Genomic DNA, 22,605 nt, shown 5'->3' with positions numbered 1-22,605 from the left:
ATATAGTATTTATAATATCAAAATGTTACCAAAGTTGCGAGTGTATTTTATTTTTGCTAACTTATTGAATGGCTGGTTAAGTTAACAATCAATATCTTTGACTTTGAGATCTTATATTGTCAAATACACCAAAATGTAACCATCCTTACCTCCACTATCTCAAAAGTTCAAAGTATAGCACTGCCATACCTAGATTGGTGTATTTGAACCAATGGGATCTAGGTGAATTGTTCGTATTATTGAAACACTTCCGCTTCTTTCTCAGTTGCTGTTTCATTCATGAACCATCAGCTGCTGCCACCTTTTTTCACAGGAGTTCCCCGTCTACTGAGCTTTGACCACGGTGTTTTTCAGCAATGGGGTATGTGATATTTTTAATATAAAAAACAAACTAAATTATTAATAATAATAATAATAATAATTATTATTATTATAATAATAATAATAACTTAAACTTATATAGCACCTTTCATGGTAGGCTACCCAAGGTCGCTTCACAAATAGGGAGGAGAAAAGGGGAATGGGGGTTAGGGATCAAATAATACTACTTTATAGGGGAGTAACGACTTACGTATTCCTACCGAAAATATTCGGTATGTGCCCTTCGGTTCCAAACGAATATAACGTTGAACTTCAAAAATTGAGCATGTGAAACATTTTTGGAATGAATACCAGGTGCTGCGTTCCTTTGCTGCGTTCAGTGTAATTTGCTCACATTGGGTTCAACGTCATAGAGCAACCAAGTCATTTCATTGGACGCACCCCTGAAGGCATCCCTGAAGGCATCCCTGAAGGGGGCCTTCAGGGGTGCGTTATAATTTGGTCAGTTGTTTGCGGAACAGTCGATATGGCAACCGCAGTTCAAGATGAGATTGAAAATCCTCCAGCATCATTTAAGTCTCCGGTTTGGGTACATTTTGGTTTCGCGATTACATACAAGGATGACGGACAAAGACAGGTGGACGTTTCTAACTTGGAATAACATTATTTCCGCTCTCTTCACAAGAGAGACCTCTCTCTCGTGTGTGTGCTAGGGGCGGGGCTGCTGGCTCACAGACATTCTGCAGCCCCCGGGTAGTGAAAGTACACCTTTTGAATTATAGTGGAGTAGAAGTACAAAGTAGCAAAACCTGAAATACCGTAAGGTTCTAAATCTTGAAGAGGGAGGCTGAGAAAAAGAATCCTAGGAGCTTCTCGTCAAGTTTAACAGCGTTTATTAATAAAATGATGTGATAGGCCCACAAAAGATACTCAGCCGAGGTCTTCTCCAACTCACTGGTCCACAGTCCACTTTCGAGTGGCTATCTGTCTACAGTTCGTAGAAAGAATTCTCGTTCTCTGTTTTCAAACACTTTTTCTACTCTCCTGCTTGGAGGTGTAGTGTTCTCTTATCCCTTGGTGGCGCATAGCTGTGTATTTACCTTTGGGTGTGTAGTGTTCTCTTATTTATTGGTGGCACATCTGTGTCTATGTCTCTTCACCACTGTTGATTTAATCCGATTTTCAGATGATTAATCAGGCCATTCAGATCTTCAGATTAGTCAAGTCAATTTAATCAGATCTTCAGTTGCCCTCTAGGGGAGGCGTAACCAAATAACATATTTTGTAGAATATTTCATAACATAGTTTGGGCTAGGCAAATACAGTACACAATTAAACACATAGTAACATTTGATATATTGATTTGAAAATATTTAGATTACCCTAGGGGGGCCTGACTGTAAAAGTTTGAGAACCACTGCCCTAGTGAGAGGGTGTTCTCCACAGCAGGAGACATTATTAGAAGATATTCTTTATTAATCCCTTACAGGGAAATGTCTTTCCCCACTCAGTAGTGTTTACACAAATGGAGGATATACATGCACAAGCAAGGATGATATATACATGCACAAACACAACCGCACAGGAGAGGTGGCAGAGTAGGGAGTCTGCCAGCTACCCAGCACCAGCGAGCAGTTTCAGGGTTGGTGGCTTGCTCAAGGGAACCTCGGCAGTGGCTCAGGAGGAGAACTGGCATCTGTCCTGCTACGAGTTCACTCCATTTTTCTGGTCCAATCAGGACGTGAACCGGCAACCCTTTGGACCCCAGTCCAAGCCCTTACAGTCTAAGCCACTGTTAGTGCCTACAGATCTGCTCTTTCTGCAAGCAATTACATTTTTCTGAAAGTAAAAAATGAAAATACAATGAATGTACTAGCTGACAGGCAAGTCCTAATATCAAGCTGCTTATGTGAAGAGTACAGTATACAGTTCAATAATAATTAAAGAACCGAAGTGACCTAAAACCTAAGGTAAGTACATAACCAAAATGTTTGTGAACTGTTAAACCCTGACTACTTTATGATTTAGGCTACTGTGCCACAAAGTTCTGCATTTTAATAATCAGTGTTTTCTGTTTAATCTGGGTAATGTGACATCTTTGGCTCGTTCTTTTGCAGAAATCTTCAGAGGATGAAGAGAGTTTTGAAATGTTTGTTCTTTGTTCCAATCACACTCTGTGTAATCTACTTAATATCTCCATTTGTAAAGTAAGTCTGTGTTTAAATTGAGGAGACACTTCACAATTACTGTAATAAGCCTGAATGCTAACTGTCAAGTGTTCCGTCTTTTTTGGCTGTGCTTAACCCCCACTTGATAGGGAGGCACCAATTCTGAATGTTTTAACTGGGTTTCACTCAATGACCAGGCTTCTTGTATCTTTATCCGATTTATTCCTTTTGTAGCCCAGACAGTACAGGTGAAAAACCTTAAAAACCAGAGAACACCAACCATTTACAAATTTGCACATCTCTTATAAAAATAGGCACAGGAATCAACAATGATCATTTATCAAAATGTTTGACCTGACACACACATGTATAAATAACCACATATATATATAAATAAATAACCACATATATATAAATAAACACATTTGTTAAGTTAATCATTTTAGCTTGAATCCATCACAGATATTAAATTAGCCTACATTTTCTAATACGAGAACCACAATGAGTGACTGATCAACCACATGGATCACTAAACAGTTAAATTGTTAGCAGCATGTTTAGCACACCATTTTTTCCCATATAAATATTTACAATACATATTCACTCCCACCAAGTTACAATGTGCAATTTCAGCAATTCATTTTAGACAAACTTCATATGATCTAGGACTATGCACGTTTTAAACCATGGCTTTATGCCAATCCATCACAGCAGTATTCCATATCAAAGAGCTAAATCACTGAATTAAGCAAACTACAATAAAACTGACTAACCAACGTTTCCACAATACATTCTGCACTACCCGTGAATATTTACAACACAAAAGCAGATACTACCGTGCACAAACACAAATGACTTTCCCGCGGCAGCATTCAAATGCGTCGTCGGCGTCCATCAAACAATCAACAAGTGGCACTCGCAACAAAGTCTTAACGTAGCGATCTTACCGGCTGTCTGTTCAGTCTTTGAATAATTGGTACCAGATTCAGCACAACTTCGGAAGAGCTCGATGAGAATGCCGCCTCTTACTCTCCTCGTGCTTTACTGACGTTTGTCTTTTTAAACAGATATTAAGCCGGAACTGCGTGCGTCTTCTTTTCCTGCTCGAGTGTTCACATGCGAGTGATAATTAGTTCCGCTTGACTGCCGACGACGAAAAAGGGGCGTTCACCGTGACACCTCCCACTCAACCTTTTTGTACTTGGACAGATAGGTTGCAAACTTTAAGGTGAACCTAAACAGTGAGGATTCTGCTCTTCTACAGGGAGAAGGACTACCAGCCGTCTGACATCTCTTCGCAATACCACCCCATTTGACTTCTCTGACCTCTCTGAGGACTTGGTCGCTGGCCTTTGATGCTGAACGGAGGCACAGTTGCTTGGTGTGACAAGAATCTCAACATCTCTCACGATGTCCTTTGAGTCGGGAGCTACAGTGACGACTCTGCCGAGCCTAAAATGACCCCGTAGAGCGTTTTGATCGCAAAGCCACACAACATCCCCAACGCTGACATTTCTTTCTGTGGTGTGCCATTTGGTTCTAATGAAGAGACTTGGGCCAGCAAGCTGGCTCCACGCTTTCCAAAACTCATTCACCTGGGTTTGAATTTCACGAAGGCGCTTGTAGGGATAGTTGTTAAAGCTGAAGGACTTCACGTCACCACTGGGAGATGCTCGTCCTAAGAGAAGCGAGTTTGGTGTTACATACTCAATGCGGTCCTCTCGACTCTGGATTCTTGCGTCAATGGGCCGCTCATTAGCCAGGTTAGCTGCCAACTGGAGGGCTGTCAGGAACTCATTGAAAGTAAGGCTTGCCGTCTTGCTCAAACTTTGATTTGGCAATCCTTACGGCAGCTTCAGCAGCTCCGTTTCGATGTGGTGAATCAGCGGGGAGCACTTTCCATGTCCAGCTTGTCCCATTTTTTACAGCATACTCCTCCAGGCTTGCTGTGTCTTGGCTTTGCAGAAAGGTGTACAAGTCCTCCAGCAAAGATCTTTCACCAACAAAATTGGTCCCAGGGTCTAACCAAACCTTGAGGGGGTGGCCCCTGATGGCAGCGAATCTCTGATAGGCCATTAGAAAGCTCTCTGTGGACAGACTACTGGCGAGATCTATGTGCAGAGCCCGGCTCGCCATGCAGCAAAAGACGACCCCCCATACTTTCATAGATACTCTTCTTTTGATGTCATCTCTCACCAGGTATGGTCCAAACAAGTCAACAGATATAAACTGGAATGGCGCAGCAGGTCTTGACCTTTCTACTGGCAGATCACCCATCACTTGTTGGCATACTTGAGCTCTTGCCTTCCTGCAGTGGATGCACTGGTTGACAACTTTCTGGGCCAGCCTTCTACCTTGGATGACCCAAGCCTTTTGCCGCATCCTTAACAGAGTCCCGGCAACCCCTTCATGACCTTCCTGATGACTTTGGCGTGCCAGTAGAGTTCCTAGCCAGGTGTCGAAAGGAACCAGTGGAACAGCCAAGCAGTCTTCTTTAAAATACTGTATTCGGCCTCCACACAGTAACAGCCTACTAGCTCCATCCTTGTACACAACCAGCCGGTCTGTTGTGGTGCTGGGGAAGGTAACTCCTTCTTGTGCTGCTAAACACAGATCTCGGAATGAGTCCTCCCTCTCGGCCGCAGTGATGATGCCAACCAATGGGACTGCCTCCCACTTTGGTCTTCCCCTGGCTCTGCAATGAAGAAACTTCTTTGCCGCCCTCCAGACCAGCGCTAGTGACTTCATTAGTCGTGTTAGGCTACTGAACCGCTTGATATCCAACAGGCTTGAAGCTGCAACCTCGGCTGGTGGCCTATGCAGATCCGCGGAGGTCGAAGTTGGATCCTGCTTGGGCTCCTGCCTTGACTCCTGCTTGGGCTCCTGCTTTGCTCCAGCCCGGGTAAGGGCAGCAACAAAAGCCTTCTTTTGGATGCGTGTGAGGTTCTCTCTCGCTTCGGCAGCAACATCCTTGGCGGACTTCACTGGCCACTCACTCTCTGGGAGACTTAAGAACTTAGGACCCAGCTGCCACTCTGTGCCTTCATCCAACTCTCTGGGGCTTGCCCCTCTGGAAATAATATCCGCTATGTTGAGTGGGCCAGGAATCCACCACCAGTCTTGGACGTTCGCGCTGCCTTGAATTTCCCCAATTCTATTTGCGAAGAACGTCTGGTAGCCGTAGCTTTCGCGTTGGATAGCCCCCAGGACTGTCTGGCTATCAACCAGGTGGTACCACCTCTCCACACGAATTCTGCAGTGCTTCTGGAAATACTTCTTCAGACGGGCAGCGTAGACAGCTCCACAAACTTCAGCCTTGACAGCGTCCCCCTTATGGTCTAACGGCGTCAGCCTGGCTTTGGATTCAACTAGCCGTATGGTCACGTCTTGTGGCAATTTCCACCGCAGGTACAACACAGCGCCGTACGAGCGCTCACTACCATCGGAGAATGTGATACCGCAGGGCTCAGCGGATGGGTCAGGAGGTGTCAAGGCTCTGACGAAACTCACCCGACCGAGCTCAGGATAGTCCTTAAAGAGGCAGACGGCATCTTCCCGGAGGCCCTCAGACAAAGGTACGTCCCATGTATTTTCTGATGGACTATCTTTGCCCTTTGCTTCTTGGAAAGCTCTCCTCACCAAGATGGCTCCCTTCTGCTTGACAGGCGTCACAAGACCAAGGGGATCGTCCAGTCCAGAGACTTGACTTAGGAGCTCTCTACGAGTGAGTGGATTTGGCACCCGTGCTCTTACTTCATCTTGCAACAGGTTTTCTCCCAATCTCATTTTCTTTTTCTTTTTAGAGAAGTTCACAGCCACCATCATGCGAAGTTTGTCACTCTCTGGGTCATACCCAAGACCCAGAGCTTTATTGTTCTCTTCGGAGAGTTGGTTTGGAAGGACCATCACTGAGGGTTCTTTCCTCTCCAGGTCTCTGTGTCCTGGCCTCCCACTTTGGCCAGAGTAGACCCACGGCTTCATGTAGAATCCGCCGGCTTCCAGGATCTTTTCGACATTAGCTGTTATTTGCTTGAGCTGACTCGGGTCGTTGTGCGAAGTCAGGACATCATCGACATAGGCGTCTTGTTCCAGCACACGGCGCTCTTCTGCAAGGTGGTTGAACATTGGCAGATTCGCCGTCTCACGCATGGCGACTTGTGCGATGCAGCCTGCCGGCTTATCTCCGATGTTGACCCTCGTAATCGCATACTCCTGAACGTCCTCATCTTCAGAGTCTCTCCACAAGAACCGATGAAGATGTACCTCTTGGTCCTCAAGCCATACAGAATTGTACATTTTTTTAATGTCCCCCAGGGCAGCGAAAACACCTTGCCGGAACAGTATGAGGACAGCACGGATGTCATTGAGGACGTCTGGACCCTTGAGAAGTAGATCGTTCAGGCTTTGGCCCCTGAATTTCTGACTACTATTCCACACGAGGCGAACCGGCGTGGTAACGGAGTGGGGGTTAGGCGCAATTAGGTGGCTGATGTACCACACGGGTCCAGTCCAGCTCACCAACTCTTCTCTTGACAGCTTGACAGCAGCTTTCCGCTCAACCATGTCATGGACTTGTGTTTTGTAAGCTACCTTCCACTCCGGCTCTCTTGCCAACTGCTTTTCAGTCCTCATGAATGCTTCTTCGACAGCCCTCCTATTGTTGGGCAATGTTACTGGATCCTCTATCCAGGGATATTTCGCATGCCAATGTGGCTTCTCACTGTGACGATCTCCGGTTACATACGTCAGTGGTTCTTAAACTTTTTGTCTGACGACCCCACAAAAAAAACTGGAGAGGTTTGGTGACCCCACTTTCCCAAAAGTGTGTAAGTGTGACGTCACGTTTCCGTAGCAACCGATTTTTTGTTCCAATCCAAACAAATTAACAATGTATGACGATTATTTTATGGAAAAGGAACGATTTTGTGTGAATTAATTTACGAGTTTGCGTCTCCAATGATTTGAGTGATAGTCATACATTTTGAAAGAAACAGCAATGCCATCTGCAGTTTGGTTGTTTGGGGGCGGGCTGTAAATCGCGTTGCCAGGACAACGTTATGCATTGCAAACCCATGGTAACGACTGTCAATCAAGCAAAAACAAATAGGCAATGTGTAAGAAAAGGCCTGGGCGGCAACAATTTATTAACGCAAACAAGAACTGGAACAAACAAAGCAATGAAACAAATGTCCAAATCAAACGGGAGTCAAGAGTCAACAGAGAGTGTGTATGATTGGAACGATCTCACTTCCTCTTATACGGACGCCATGTCAATGAGAAGGATGGGCCTGCTTCCGCGAGCATAGCAGGTCAATTCGGGGATCGATGCTGCTCACAGCAACACGAAGATTCTCCTCCATGCTGTTGAGACGACATCTGTATTTGTTCTTTATGTAGGCCAGGGACGAAAATGTCTTTTCGCACAGATAGGTTGATCCAAACGGCGTGAGGATGTCCATGGCAGCCTTGGACAACCCGGGGTATTCCTGCACAACTGACAGCCAGAATTCATCTAGAGTTTTTGAGGCAAACGACGCCTGCAATGTGCGGTCGCTGGACAGCTCAATCAGCGCATCCTCGAGCTCAGATGGCAGGTTGTTTGAGGAGCAGTTGGTGAATGGTTGTCGTACCCAGTCAAAAGGCTCTACATTCTCCGTGAGGAAATACTTATTGAATTTGTCGAGGAGACTACGAAGATGACAGGTTATTGACTCTTTCAATGAATTGGCATTCATGTCACTCTCCAAAAAGTCGTGCAGCTCCGAGAACATTTCAAAGTCCCCACTCTCTGCACGGGCTGCCCAACGCTGCAATTTTTTTGTGAAAGCATTCACTTTGTCTGAGAGGGTCAGGATGTTTGTGCTGGGGCCTTGTAGTGACAGGTTGAGACTATTTAATTTGTCAAATATGCACGCCAGGTATGCAAGACGTGATAACCATCTCGAGTCAGTGAGATGGTCTGCAAGAGGGGAATGCACGTCTGAGAGGAAGGTGCGCACCTCGCTTCGCAACTCGAACAGGCGTGTAAGAACTTTGCCCCGTGAAAGCCACCTTACCTCTGAATGAAAAAGAAGGGATTCATGTGCAGACCCCATTTCCTGGCAGAGAAGGGCGAAGAGTCGTGAATTTAAAGGGCGCGATTTGATCGAATTCACTATTTGGATTGCTGTTTGAAGAACATTGTTAAGCTCGGGTTCAAGTGTCTTGGATGCCAGGGCCTCCCTATGGATAATGCAGTGTGTGAACTTGACATGTGGTGCAACGCTAAGGACCTTGGCTTTCAGCCCTTTGTGTTTTCCCATCATAGCCCCGGCACCGTCAGTGCATATGCTTATGCATTTATCCCAATCCAGGCCTGTCTCCTCCATCCAACCATTAAGACAGTTAAAAATGTCTCCACCAGTACATCTTCCTTCCATCGGAGAGCAGCACAGCATGTCCTCATGCAGTTTCCCGTCATGACTGTAGCGAATGAAAACCATTAAATGGGCTACATTAGTCAAGTCAGTAGACTCGTCTAACTGCAAAGAAAACCGGCTGTTTTTCACTCTCTCGATGAGCTGGCATTTCATATCATTAGCGATGTCGTTAATGCGTTTGGACATGGTATCATTGGAGAGGGGAATCTGTTTAAGCACACTTGCGATCTTTTCACCATGCATTGCTGTGGTCATCGCAATTGCTGCAGGAAGGATGAGGCTTTCAGCAATTGTGTGTGGCTTTTGTGCTTTGGCTACAAGGTGGGCCACTTTGTATGACGCTGCCAAGGCTTTGGTGGGCACAGTAGCTTGGCTATGCACAACGGTCTTTTGCCCATGCAGCGCAGCTTCTTTTCGTAAAAAAAATGTCATGGGTTTCTGAGCATCATCTGGATGTCGGCTTTCGAGATGTCGTCTCATTTTTGTGGGCTTTAAACTTTCATGTGCCAGAACATCGCCGCAAATAACACACTGTGGGTGGTCGAGCTCATGTTTTACCTGGCACGTGAATCCATATTTAAGAAATTCTTTCAGGTATCGGCGACGCCTCGTTGGTGGGTCTTTTTTATTCTCACCACCGGCCAAACTTGTCCCATCTGAGGATCGCGGAGGAGTAGGTGCACAACTGGAGGTAGATGGCACTTCTGAGCTCAAATCATTGTTTTTTAGCAGCCACCTGTCCATTTTTGATGAAAGTTATAACTAGGCTAGTGGCTAAAAAAGTGGCTAGTATCACAAACGTGGCTAGTAACGTGGCGAGTTAACTATGACGTATTGTAAAAAAACCGGGAAGAAATTGAGTTTGAACAGTGGGCGCAGATTGTTACATTGTTTCTATCATAGGACCAATAAACGATTCGAAACGCCATTTAAAGCTGGGCAACTTTTTTTTTTCTCTCTCTCTCTCCCTCTTAACAGCGTGTAGGAATGAGAAAAAGGCAGATTTTCATTGTATTGACATTTTATTTTTCGTTGTTTCACCAGGTGTTATAACAGCTAATTTCCGACTGAAGTAACAAATAATTTTGCGACCCCACGGAAGTTTTTGCCGACCCCGTTTGGGGTCGCGACCCCTAGTTTAAGAATCACTGACATACGTCAACCCACTCTTTATTTGCTCCAGCTCCCGCTCCTCAGAAATGGTCATCTCTTTCCCCCCAGGTTGACAATGTCCACATCTACAGCCGCCGCACCTGGGCTCACAGGCAGCCCCAATGCTGTCCCACCTCCACCAGTCCAGGAAGTCTTTGCTGGCCGCACACGTAGTGGCTTGGGTGAGTGGAGGCTGTTCAAGTGAGCCTTTACAGATGATTTCCTTATACTCTGCAGCTGCTGTCCGCATGGAGCGTGCAAAATGAGTTCTGGAGCCATGGGCCGTGATTGTAACATCTTCCAAAAGGTCTGGATGAGAACCACCCACTGTCGTCCCAAGGGGACCATCCCACAAGACAAGGTCACCAACGGAGCGCACCTTCTGAGGGACGAGCTGGCCTTCTTTATGGCTGATGAGGAGCTTGATTTTAGTGGGACGGACCAGTTTAAGGAGGGGAACGTCAGGAAATATTTTTTGCAGTCTCTTGGGTGGCACGTGCCGATTTACTTCTGCGATGCTATTCAGCCCATAACACACAAGCTGGTGGGATCTCAAAGTTCCCTTTGAAGTTGTGACCCGGATTTTCAGTAGATACCGCTTGGTCTCAACTGTTACTTGCATCCCGCCAACTCCATGGACTATGAGCGTGACATCCTCACTCCGCAAGTTCAGCTCACCTGCAGCCTCGTGAGTGATGTAATTGGTGTCGGATGCCAAGTCTATCAGGGTCCCAAGCTTCTGCCCAGCATTTGCAGTGACTTCGAGGATCATCATTATGACTGGGGACTCATCAATACCATTCTCCGCCATGACTGAACTGGATGTTTTTGAGACAGAATTACAGAACACATTTCGACACCGCTGAGCCAAGTCGGGGGCCAGGCTTGTCAGGAACTCTTCCTGGGTCTCTGTGTACTTTTTCAATTCGCCTCTTGCAGGGCTCGGCCTCAACTTCCTCAGCCCATCTCTTTCTCTTCCAGCCTTGGAACAGAGGTAATAGTGATGACGTGGGCCTTGAGTGTCCTTACACCCCTCGCTTTTACACAAAAAGGTGGTCTTGCACTCTGCATCATTGCCGTGAACCTCGAGACACCTCCCACAAGCACCAAGTTCCTTAACTGCTTCTTTCTTTTCTGCCACTCTGAGCTCTTTGAACTTCTTGCAGTAATACAGCTTCCTCCCGTGGCCTCTATCTCCACAGACAACACAAGATGCTTGGGAGCTTGAGGAGTTGGTGGACTTTGTTCGGGCGTGCTTTTGTGGGATTCTTGCCTCTCTCTTGCTGGGATCATCCCTTAATTGATCCAATTGCTCATAAATCTTCTCCTGACTTTTCAGAAAACCAAGGAGCATGTCGAACCTGTCTTCAGGTGATACGTCTTCCTTCCCTTTTGATACATAGACCAGCCACTCCTTCTTTAAGCTTTCAGGCAGCTTGCTCTCCAGGGACTTTGTGACGAGAGGATTTTTCAAGGCGCCCGTGTTTCCCAACGCGCTGAGGTCATACAAGGCTTTTCCAACAACCTGGATCAAGTCCACGATCTGCCTGGGTTGGTAGCTTTTCACCGGTGGCAGTGCCTGCAACTCTTCAACAATTTCCAGGGCAATTGCTGTTTTATTTCCAAACCGGTTTTCAAGGACCCGAAAGATTTCATCCGCCGTTCCATATGTTGACAGGCGAAGGTCCCTCGCTACCTTTTCCTCAAGGCTATCCAACAGCTGGAATTTCCTTACCTCCCAGGAGCCGGTAGGTTCCCCTTGCTTTTGGAGTGCCTCCCATTCCTTCTTCCAGAGGTAGAAGTTTCGCTTATTTCCATCAAACTGCGGGAGCACTATTGGCTTCAATTTGATAGCAGGTGTCCGACGTGGCTCTTTTCCTGGGGACCCATCATTCTCCAGCTTCGCCTGTAATAGGGTGGCTTTCTCTGAAATCAAGTCAAGCAGCCAACCTTCCACACGCCTCATGCGCTGCTGGAAGTCAGGCCGCTCTTCATCTGGGACCCAGCGAGTCCATTTGCGGATGGCTTCTTTTCCTGCTCTCACCAGCCCCTCAAGGTTACTAAGCATCAATTCATATACCTCCAATTTCAGGCCAGATTCCTTTTTCTGCATCCGCTCACACTCCCTTTCAGCTGCCCCCAGTGCCAGGGACAGTTCAGGGTTGCCAAAACTTCCCCATAGAACCCTCTGGACAGCCTGCTCCACCTCCTCAAGTTTTCCTTCACATTCATCTGATGTCTTCTTAAGGTCTGCACTTACGTCCTCTTTGGCCTGCGCTTCTTCCTCAGTCCAGGAAATTTCCACCTCCTCATTTGCCTCCATCACCCGGTCAGCCTCGAGTGCGACCTTGCTGAAGGCTTCCACCAGTTCTTCCGCCGACATTTTCTTGCAAGACTTCAGTAGTGAGTTTGCCAGTCGGGAAAACCGCTGTTTGGCAGTCGTTCTCTCCTTCTTTAACTGCTGCAGAGACTTTGACTCCATTTTGGGCTTTGGAAACGAACTTGGAAAGCTGCGGGCGTGGACTCAGTTGCAGGTGGGCGTAGACTCCGCTGACTTAGTTGCAGGTGGGCGTAGACTCCGCTGACTTAGTTGCACGTGTGTGCCCAACTGCAGAAGCTGTAGCCTGGCTTGCTAGGAGCCTCTTCAACCAGCTCGAGTCGGTTTTTCACTGTCAAGTGTTCCGTCTTTTTTGGCTGTGCTTAACCCCCACTTGATAGGGAGGCACCAATTCTGAATGTTTTAACTGGGTTTCACTCAATGACCAGGCTTCTTGTATCTTTATCCGATTTATTCCTTTTGTAGCCCAGACAGTACAGGTGAAAAACCTTAAAAACCAGAGAACACCAACCATTTACAAATTTGCACATCTCTTATAAAAATAGGCACAGGAATCAACAATGATCATTTATCAAAATGTTTGACCTGACACACACATGTATAAATAACCACATATATATATAAATAAATAACCACATATATATAAATAAACACATTTGTTAAGTTAATCATTTTAGCTTGAATCCATCACAGATATTAAATTAGCCTACATTTTCTAATACGAGAACCACAATGAGTGACTGATCAACCACATGGATCACTAAACAGTTAAATTGTTAGCAGCATGTTTAGCACACCATTTTTTCCCATATAAATATTTACAATACATATTCACTCCCACCAAGTTACAATGTGCAATTTCAGCAATTCATTTTAGACAAACTTCATATGATCTAGGACTATGCACGTTTTAAACCATGGCTTTATGCCAATCCATCACAGCAGTATTCCATATCAAAGAGCTAAATCACTGAATTAAGCAAACTACAATAAAACTGACTAACCAACGTTTCCACAATACATTCTGCACTACCCGTGAATATTTACAACACAAAAGCAGATACTACCGTGCACAAACACAAATGACTTTCCCGCGGCAGCATTCAAATGCGTCGTCGGCGTCCATCAAACAATCAACAAGTGGCACTCGCAACAAAGTCTTAACGTAGCGATCTTACCGGCTGTCTGTTCAGTCTTTGAATAATTGGTACCAGATTCAGCACAACTTCGGAAGAGCTCGATGAGAATGCCGCCTCTTACTCTCCTCGTGCTTTACTGACGTTTGTCTTTTTAAACAGATATTAAGCCGGAACTGCGTGCGTCTTCTTTTCCTGCTCGAGTGTTCACATGCGAGTGATAATTAGTTCCGCTTGACTGCCGACGACGAAAAAGGGGCGTTCACCGTGACACTAACATTATTACTTAATGAAGAACTCAGAACGTTTTTGTTTTAGACTTGTAATGGACTTCATACCAATGGAGAAATGCATTTTGGAAAGTGCAAAGATGCTGAATCTGGACAGCAGTGTGGACGCCAGCCTCAATTTACAGTAAGACCAGAACACCTTTTTACAATTTGGCTGAACAGATAATCCTGAGACTTAAGAGAAGTCAAACCAATATTATTGCTCAGAAGAAGGTGTTTAGATGCATAGGAAGTGTTTAAGTCACATTACTGCATTTTACAATTAACTGTAGTAGCTTCAGGTTGTTAAAGAAGAGTATTATAAAAGGGAATTCAGTCTAAAAAAACACCCATTTGTTTTATATTTTAGGTCCAGACCTGACGTGCAAACGTGTACATATTGGAAAGCTGCCATCATCTGGGAAGGGATGTTTGACCCCCGCCTTTACGACGATATGCACAAGTCAAAAGGTTCATCTGTGGCTCTAACTGTCTTTGCTGTGGGCAGGTGAGTTTTCACATGAATACAGTAATAACTAGAAAGATAAACTGTACTCAAACCTGAATACATCCTGTTCTGCCAACTTAATTTAGTGCTTAAGTGTTTAACTATGGTTTAGAAACAATGCAGCATAAAATGTTTACTTTTAACTTGTTTGATTGGAGAAGATCTGCGACATCTTGTTGCACGCATCAAAGGACCTGAGTTTCCTCAGGAAGTAGAGTCAAAAGAGTCTAAAATGATAATGTGACTTGTTTCCTTTTCCTCACAAGATACCTGGATGCTTACCTTCACAAATTCCTGAACTCATCAGAGCAACACTTTATGGTGGGTTTACCCGTGACCTACTACGTGTTTACGGACATGCCGGAGATGTTGCCTGACATCAAGTTGTCTCCTCTGAGAAGCTTGAAGTTTATCAAAGTGAAGAAGAACTCCAGGTGGCAGGACGTCTCTATGATGCGAATGAAAAGCATATCAGATGTGATAGAGAGCGATATTCGCCACCACTGCACGTACGTCTTCTGCTTTGATGTGGATCAGGTGTTTACCGGGAGATTTGGATCAGAGGCTCTTGGAGATTCAGTGGCTCTGCTCCACGCCCACTACTACCACCTTCCAAAGCATTTGTACACCTACGACCGCAACCCAAACTCCAAGGCGTACATGGAAACTGGGGATTTCTACTACCACGCCGCCGTCTTCGGAGGCTCGTGGAAGAGTGTGAAAGCCTTGACAGAGGCCTGCTATCAGGGCATCATGGAGGACAAACAGAACAATGTGGAGGCTCTGTGGCACGATGAGAGCCATCTGAACAAGTACATGTTGCTCCACAAACCCAGCAGGGTGCTCTCTCCGGAGTACTGCTGGGATACCAACATCGGTTACAGGAGCGACATACAAGTCACCCGTTTACTTTGGGCACCAAAACATTATGACACACTTCGCTCTCCATAAAAACTTGACAAATCATAACCAATGTAATCTCTAAAGTTATTGTGCTTCCTGGCTCATTTTGTTCTCTCAGGGGATTTATTTGCATATTTATTTGAGTGACAAGTTCTTATATATACACACACTTGTCTTTAATCAGGATATTACCTTGAATTTCTCTCGGGATCAATAAAGTATCTACCTACCTATCAAATGTTGTTGCATTTCTTTGTATATACATGTATATAAGTACACTTTTTACATGTTTGCTCAAGCTTGTTGATCTAGCTTACATTTATGTGTATGTCAGTTTGCCAAATACCACTGTATCCCAAATCCCCCTAATTTTATCTGACACTCATTGAGCCTTACATTTTGTCACATTTTTAATAATTCTCAATGGCTTTTTTACCCTGTAAATTTGTGATTTGTGTGTCAGTCTTTCCTTTTCATTAAAGCACTGGGCTGCTCTTCGTCATCTGTTTTCACAATGTTTGTGTTAACATTTTATTAATTATATCTTTGCTAATTTAAGATACACAAAACATCCAGAATGTAAGTGAGTCATTAGTATGTTGACTTCAAGGCGTCCAATTTTGATGATCTGACAAAGTATTTAAATGGGGGTTGTAGACATAAATGAAAACTCACAAATAAATACAATTCTGTACAGTGTATCCATGTTGCACATAAACATGAAATCTCAAGAACTCATATTGTTTGAGTTGCTGAAGGCGACTATGGGAGTCGTGGGGTCCGAGTGTCTCTGAAGGGAGGTCAGATTCATGTAGCCCATCTCTGCTGATCGAGACACAGTCCCACCAGACAAAATACCAAGAGGGGGGGTAGTCACGCCTCTCTGCTTGTTCTGAGTATTGTCCAAATAGCCAACGGGTTGCGCTTAGATTCTGAATCAGACTCACCTTGAAGCTTGCAAAGGGATGGATTTTAAAACCTGCCTGAGATTAGATGTTTTTTTAAGTTCCTAATAAAACAAAACAAAAAGTATGGGTTTAATAGTTTTAGTTCAAAATCTTAACAGTCATTTAATGGATAAACCAAGTACCAGTCCCAGAGCTTTGTTCAAAACCACAGTTAGGGACAACATAACTTTGAATTAAGATTTCATATAAGGCTATTGGTAATTTAACATGTTATGCTACCTTTCTGAACATGAATGTATACACCTGAGGCAGACAAAGGGCAGCTGAGCCTAATAATCTGAGGACATGGTTGGTCGGAACAGACTGAAATATCTCATAAACTAAAGTACTGAATGGATATTTGGTACAGACAGCCATGGTTCCCAGAGAATTAATCCTACTGACTTCAGTGTTCTTTTCAAATATTGTCTAAATTGAGTTTGAAGATGTTTCCATACTAAGAGTTATATCTTCGAGCACTGAGAATCATTTATGAGGGTTTTTGTCCAATTGTTGGATGCTACACGTTTTTATTTAGTCTGGCATCTACAAACTTCCCGGAAAAACGCAATATATATTGTGTCTTCAGTAACTAAACGGCTCCTGAGAATAGTGAAATGATTTACATTGATTCATTGAAATGTGTTGATATTGCTGCAAAAGACAAGGTTTGTTTTTAAAAGAAGTACTCAGCCTTAGGGTTCTAAGATAGCTGATATCCTCTATGAATTGAAACTTTAGACTGTACAAATAACGTGCTTAATTATTAACATAAAAAAATCCAAATCACACACATTTGCTTTCCCCAGAGTTCATACACCTCAATATCTTTGCAGTATATATAGTATTTATAATATCAAAATGTTACCAAAGTTGCGAGTGTATTTTATTTTTGCTAACTTATTGAATGGCTGGTTATAGCTTTGACTTTGAGATCTTATATTGTCAAATACACCAAAATGTAACCTTCCTTACCTCCACTATCTCAAAAGTTCAAAGTATAGCACTGCCATACCTAGAGGGGTGTATTTGAACCAGTGGGATTTAGGTCAATTGTTTGTATTATTTGTAGCTTTCCAATGAATGAAGCCTTAGCTTGACGCTCGTAACAATTTCCCTCGTCGTAATCCACATCAAAAAATCCACAGGACAACTCGGTAAATTCAACCGTTTACTTTAAGAATAAAATAAGCACAGAAAATAATGTCTTTTTACAAAGTTATAAAGTTATTCCAAAGATCGAGAGAGAGTGAGAGAGGTCAAAAAACTGTGTGGCACCACTCTGCACTGCATTTCCTGACTGACCCCAGATTAACCCCGAAAACTCCTCCCATGAGTGTATTAAATTAAAAGGCACACAGTTACCAAGATGCTACAATCAAAGTACCCATTTCCAAATATTACAGAAGTAATATAAATGAGACATTATGCATGTAAATTATTCACACACCTTTGTAACATGAATAAGTAATTAACTTAACACATTACTGTAAATATGAACTGTAACAACTTAAACCTGAAAATATTGTAAATATTCCTTCTTATTCTTTCTAACTCAATGACACATTTATTCATTGCTGTCATTTTGAATATGAACTGAATTATTGAAGTCAAAACATCAACAAACTGCATTTAGGCTCCTACATTATTAAAACACTTCCGCTTCTTTCTCAGTTGCTGTTTCATTCATGAACCATCAGCTGCTGCCACCTTTTTTCACAGGAGTTCACCGTCTACTGAGCTTTGACCACGGTGTTTTTCAACAATGGGGTATGTGATATTTTTAATATAAAAAACAAACTAAATTAATAATAATTATAATAATAATAATAAACTTAAACTTATATAGCGCCTTTCATGGTACCCAAGGTCGCTTTACAAATAGGGAAGAGAAAGGGGGAATGGGGGTTAGGGATCAAATAATACTACTTTATAGGGGAGAAACGGCTTACGTATTCCTACCGAAAATATTCGGTATGTGCCCTTCGGTTCCAAACGAATATAACGTTTAACGTCAAAAAACTGACCATGTGAAACATTTTTGGAATGAATACCAGGTGCTGCGTTCCTTTGCTGCGTTCAGTATAATTTGCTCACATTGGGTTCAACGTCATAAAGCAACCAAGTCATTTCATTGGACGCACCCCTGAAGGTATCCCTGACCAGCTCTCATATATATGAGTCATATATATATATACATACATATATATTTGGTCAGTTGTTTGCGGAACAGTCGATATGGTATACCGCAGTTCAAGTTGAGATTGAAAATCCTCCAGCATCATTTAAGTCTCCGGTTTGGGTACATTTTGGTTTCGCGATTACATACAAGGATGACGGACAAAGACAGGTGGACGTTTCTAACTTGGAATAACATTATTTCCGCTCTCTTCACAAGAGAGACCTCTCTCTCGTGTGTGTGCTAGGGGCGGGGCTGCTGGCTCACAGACATTCTGCAGCCCCCGGGTAGTGAAAGTACACCTTTTGAATTATAGTGGAGTAGAAGTACAAAGTAGCAAAACCTGAAATACCGTAAGGTTCTAAATCTTGAAGAAGGAGGTGAGAAAAAGAATCCTAGGAGCTTCTCGTCAAGTTTAACAGCGTTTATTAATAAAATGATGTGATAGGCCCACAAAAGATACTCAGCCGAGGTCTTCTCCAACTCACTGGTCCACAGTCCACTTTCGAGTGGCTATCTGTCTACAGTTCATAGAAAGAATTCTCGTTCTCTGTTTTCAAACACTTTTTCTACTCTCCTGCTTGGAGGTGTAATGTTCTCTTATCCGTTGGTGGCGCATAGCTGTGTATTTACCTTTGGGTGTGTAGTGTTCTCTTTGTTATTGGTGGCACATAGTTGTGTCCATGTCTCTTAACCACTGTTGATTTAATCCGACTTTCAGATGATTAATCAGGCCATTCAGATCTTCAGATTAGTCAAGTCAATTTAATCAGATCTTCAGTTGCCTTCAAAGGGAGGCGTAACCAAATAACATATTTTATAGAATATGTCATAACATACACATATACATATGCATATACATGCACAAACACAACCACACAGGAGAGGTGGCAGAGCAGGGAGTCTGCCAGGTACCCGGCGCCAGCGAGCAGTTTCGGGGTTGGTGGCTTGCTCAAGGGAACCTCGGCAGTAACTCAGGAGGTGAACTGGCATCTGCTCTTTCTGCAAGCAATTTAATTTTTCTGAAAAAAACAATGAAAATACAATGAATGTACTAGCTGACAGGCAAGTCCTAATATCAAGCTGCTTATGTGAAGAGTACAGTATACAGTTCAAGTAGTACAGTTCGTTTTCGAAATGCTGCAACTACATGTTTATTTTATTATATTTTGTATTTATTTGAGAGAATATTCTCGGTTAATAATAATAAAAAACCTGAAGTGACCTAAAACCTAAGGTAAGTACATAACCAAAATGTTTGTGAACTGTTAAACCCTGACTACTTTATGATTTAGGCTACTGTGCCACAAAGTTCTGCATTTTAATAATCAGTGTTTTCTGTTTAATCTGGGTAATGTGACATCTTTGGCTCGTTTTTTGCAGAAATCTTCAGAGGATGAAGAGAGTTTTGAAATGTTTGTTCTTTGTTCCAATCACACTCTGTGTAATCTACTTAATATCTCCATTTGTAAAGTAAGTCTGTGTTTAAATTGAGGAGACATTACACAATTACTGTAATAAGCCTGAATGCTAACATTATTACTTAATGAAGAACTCAGAACGTTTTTGTTTTAGACTTGTAATGGACTTCATACCAATGGAGAAATGCATTTTGGAAAGTGCAAAGATGCTGAATCTGGACAGCAGTGTGGACGCCAGCCTCAATTTACAGTAAGACCAGAACACCTTTTTACAATTTGGCTGAACAGATAATCCTGAGACTTAAGAGAAGTCAAACCAATATTATTGCTCAGAAGAAGGTGTTTAGATGCATAGGAAGTGTTTAAGTCACATTACTGCATTTTACAATTAACTGTAGTAGCTTCAGGTTGTTAAAGAAGAGTATTATAAAAGGGAATTCTGTCTAAAAAAACACCCATTTGTTTTATATTTTAGGTCCAGACCTGACGTGCAAACGTGTACATATTGGAAAGCTGCCATCATCTGGGAAGGGATGTTTGACCCCCGCCTTTACGACGATATGCACAAGTCAAAAGGTTCATCTGTGGCTCTAACTGTCTTTGCTGTGGGCAGGTGAGTTTTCACATGAATACAGTAATAACTAGAAAGATAAACTGTACTCAAACCTGAATACATCCTGTTCTGCCAACTTAATTTAGTGCTTAAATGTTTAACTATGGTTTAGAAACAGTGCAGCATAAAATGTTTACTTTTTACTTGTTTGATTGGAGAAGATCTGCGACATCTTGTTGCACGCATCAAAGGACCTGAGTTTCCTCAGGAATAGAGTCAAAAGAGTCTAAAATGATAATGTGACTTGTTTCCTTTTCCTCACAAGATACCTGGATGCTTACCTTCACAAATTCCTGAACTCATCAGAGCAACACTTTATGGTGGGTTTACCCGTGACCTACTACGTGTTTACGGACATGCCGGAGATGTTGCCTGACATCAAGTTGTCTCCTCTGAGAAGCTTGAAGGTTATCAAAGTGAAGAAGAACTCCAGGTGGCAGGACGTCTCTATGACGCGAATGAAAAGCATATCAGATGTGATAGAGAGCGATATTCGCCACCACTGCACGTACGTCTTCTGCTTTGATGTGGATCAGGTGTTTACCGGGAGATTTGGATCAGAGGCTCTTGGAGATTCAGTGGCTCTGCTCCACGCCCACTACTACCACCTTCCAAAGCATTTGTACACTTACGACCGCAACCCAAACTCCAAGGCGTACATGGAAACTGGGGATTTCTACTACCACGCTGCCGTCTTCGGAGGCTCGTGGAAGAGTGTGAAAGCGTTGACAGAGGCCTGCTATCAGGGCATCATGGAGGACAAACAGAACAATGTGGAGGCTCTGTGGCACGATGAGAGCCATCTGAACAAGTACATGTTGCTCCACAAACCCAGCAGGGTGCTCTCTCCGGAGTACTGCTGGGATACCAACATCGGTTACAGGAGCGACATACAAGTCACCCGTTTACTTTGGGCACCAAAACATTATGAGACACTTCGCACACCATAAAAACTTGACAAATCATAACCAATGTAATCTCTAAAGTTATTGTGCTTCCTGGCTCATTTTGTTCTCTCAGGGGATTTATTTGCATATTTATTTGAGTGACAAGTTCTTATATATACACACACTTGTCTTTAATCAGGATATTACCTTGAATTTCTCTCGGGATCAATAAAGTATCTACCTACCTATCAAATGTTGTTGCATTTCTTTGTATATACATGTATATAAGTACACTTTTTACATGTTTGCTCAAGCTTGTTGATCTAGCTTACATTTATGTGTATGTCAGTTTGCCAAATACCACTGTATCCCAAATCCCCCTAATTTTATCTGACACTCATTGAGCCTTACATTTTGTCACATTTTTAATAATTCTCAATGGCTTTTTTACCCTGTAAATTTGTGATTTGTGTGTCAGTCTTTCCTTTTCATTAAAGCACTGGGCTGCTCTTTGTCATCTGTTTTCACAATGTTTGTGTTAACATTTTATTAATTATACCTTTTGTCTGAACAGACTGAAATTTCTCATAAACTAAAGTACTGAATGGATATTTGATACAGACAGCCATGGTTCCCAGAGAATTAATCCTACTGACTTCAGTGTCTGTGTCTGCAAATACACAGCCCTTCTGATTAGCATAGCTACAAATTTACGGGCGTGGCCCGAGTAAGAATGTTGATATAAGTAGCCTTACAATGGCAAAATTACAACAAAACAGTTGTGTGTAAAAAAGGAGGGGACTAAACAGTGCCTGTTACCTCAGCAAAGTGGAGCGCCCGCATGTTTTGCAGGCTGCGTTCCAGGACAGCTAGCTGACTGGACATGTGGAGTATCTTGTTTCCTAGTCTCTTGTTTTCCATCTCTAAAACATCCACCCTTAGATCAACAAACAAATGTCTTCATTAGCTAAATGTAAAGTAATCCTATGAACTGAGTGTGTGGATTGTTGACTGTGTAAGGTCAGTACCTGCATTTGGACAAAGAAGCTGTTAAATTACTGTCTTTCTTTTTGTGCTCCTCCTCGTTTAGCTGTTGTAGTATCCTTCTCCTCTCCATGAGCAATTTGTCATTTTCCGCAGTAATACGTGTGATGAGCTCCTTCTCCTGGAAAGCAAAAACGATTTCCCTTAATCAATCACAGATAAAAAAAATAAAAAACTCAGTTTATAGAGGAGGGGAATTTAGCTCTCTCCTATGGACCTTCATCACATGATAAATAATTAACATATTTATGACAGGCTGTTTTTGTCAATGCTGTCACTGAGTCAGCAAAACATGCTGTA

The 22,605-nt window shown here is 43.1% G+C and overlaps 2 protein-coding genes across 4 annotated transcripts; both read left to right on the top strand.

Moving 5' to 3' along the window:
* The first annotated feature begins 277 nt into the window (after positions 1 to 277).
* Positions 278 to 15,452, top strand: LOC134882713 (N-acetyllactosaminide alpha-1,3-galactosyltransferase-like). 2 transcript variants are annotated; one of them, XM_063910605.1, is made up of 5 exons: positions 278 to 361; positions 2,439 to 2,528; positions 13,853 to 13,948; positions 14,174 to 14,311; positions 14,578 to 15,452. In XM_063910605.1, the coding sequence occupies exons 1-5, from the start codon at positions 357 to 359 to the stop codon at positions 15,260 to 15,262; spliced, it is 1,014 nt and encodes a 337-aa protein (XP_063766675.1). In that variant the 5' UTR covers positions 278 to 356; the 3' UTR covers positions 15,263 to 15,452. The 2 variants fall into 2 exon arrangements, with proteins under 2 accessions (XP_063766675.1, XP_063766676.1); XM_063910606.1 differs by lacking the exon at positions 2,439 to 2,528 and having other exon boundaries at positions 316 to 361.
* Positions 15,453 to 17,812: 2,360 nt separating this feature from the next.
* On the top strand, positions 17,813 to 21,778 carry LOC134882712 (N-acetyllactosaminide alpha-1,3-galactosyltransferase-like). Of its 2 annotated transcripts, none has more exons than XM_063910603.1 (5): positions 17,813 to 17,931; positions 19,724 to 19,813; positions 19,916 to 20,011; positions 20,237 to 20,374; positions 20,640 to 21,778. In XM_063910603.1, exons 1-5 carry the CDS (start codon positions 17,927 to 17,929, stop codon positions 21,322 to 21,324), a joined length of 1,014 nt encoding a protein of 337 aa, XP_063766673.1. In that variant the 5' UTR covers positions 17,813 to 17,926; the 3' UTR covers positions 21,325 to 21,778. The 2 variants fall into 2 exon arrangements, with proteins under 2 accessions (XP_063766673.1, XP_063766674.1); XM_063910604.1 differs by having other exon boundaries at positions 17,840 to 17,931; positions 19,900 to 20,011.
* The last annotated feature ends 827 nt before the right edge of the window (positions 21,779 to 22,605 follow it).

Source organism: Eleginops maclovinus, chromosome 20 (assembly GCF_036324505.1).
Source record: "Eleginops maclovinus isolate JMC-PN-2008 ecotype Puerto Natales chromosome 20, JC_Emac_rtc_rv5, whole genome shotgun sequence".
Classification (NCBI taxonomy): domain Eukaryota; kingdom Metazoa; phylum Chordata; class Actinopteri; order Perciformes; family Eleginopidae; genus Eleginops; species Eleginops maclovinus.
This window is presented reverse-complemented; position numbering and strand designations above follow the sequence as displayed.

Bases quoted from the DNA above. Each gene is read 5' to 3' on its own strand.
- LOC134882713 (XM_063910605.1), top strand. The intron at 2,529-13,852 runs GTAAGTCTGTGT...TTTTTGTTTTAG, and splicing joins TTAATATCTCCATTTGTAAA to ACTTGTAATGGACTTCATAC. The intron at 14,312-14,577 runs GTGAGTTTTCAC...TTTCCTCACAAG, and splicing joins ACTGTCTTTGCTGTGGGCAG to ATACCTGGATGCTTACCTTC.
- LOC134882712 (XM_063910603.1), top strand. The intron at 19,814-19,915 runs GTAAGTCTGTGT...TTTTTGTTTTAG, and splicing joins TTAATATCTCCATTTGTAAA to ACTTGTAATGGACTTCATAC. The intron at 20,375-20,639 runs GTGAGTTTTCAC...TTTCCTCACAAG, and splicing joins ACTGTCTTTGCTGTGGGCAG to ATACCTGGATGCTTACCTTC.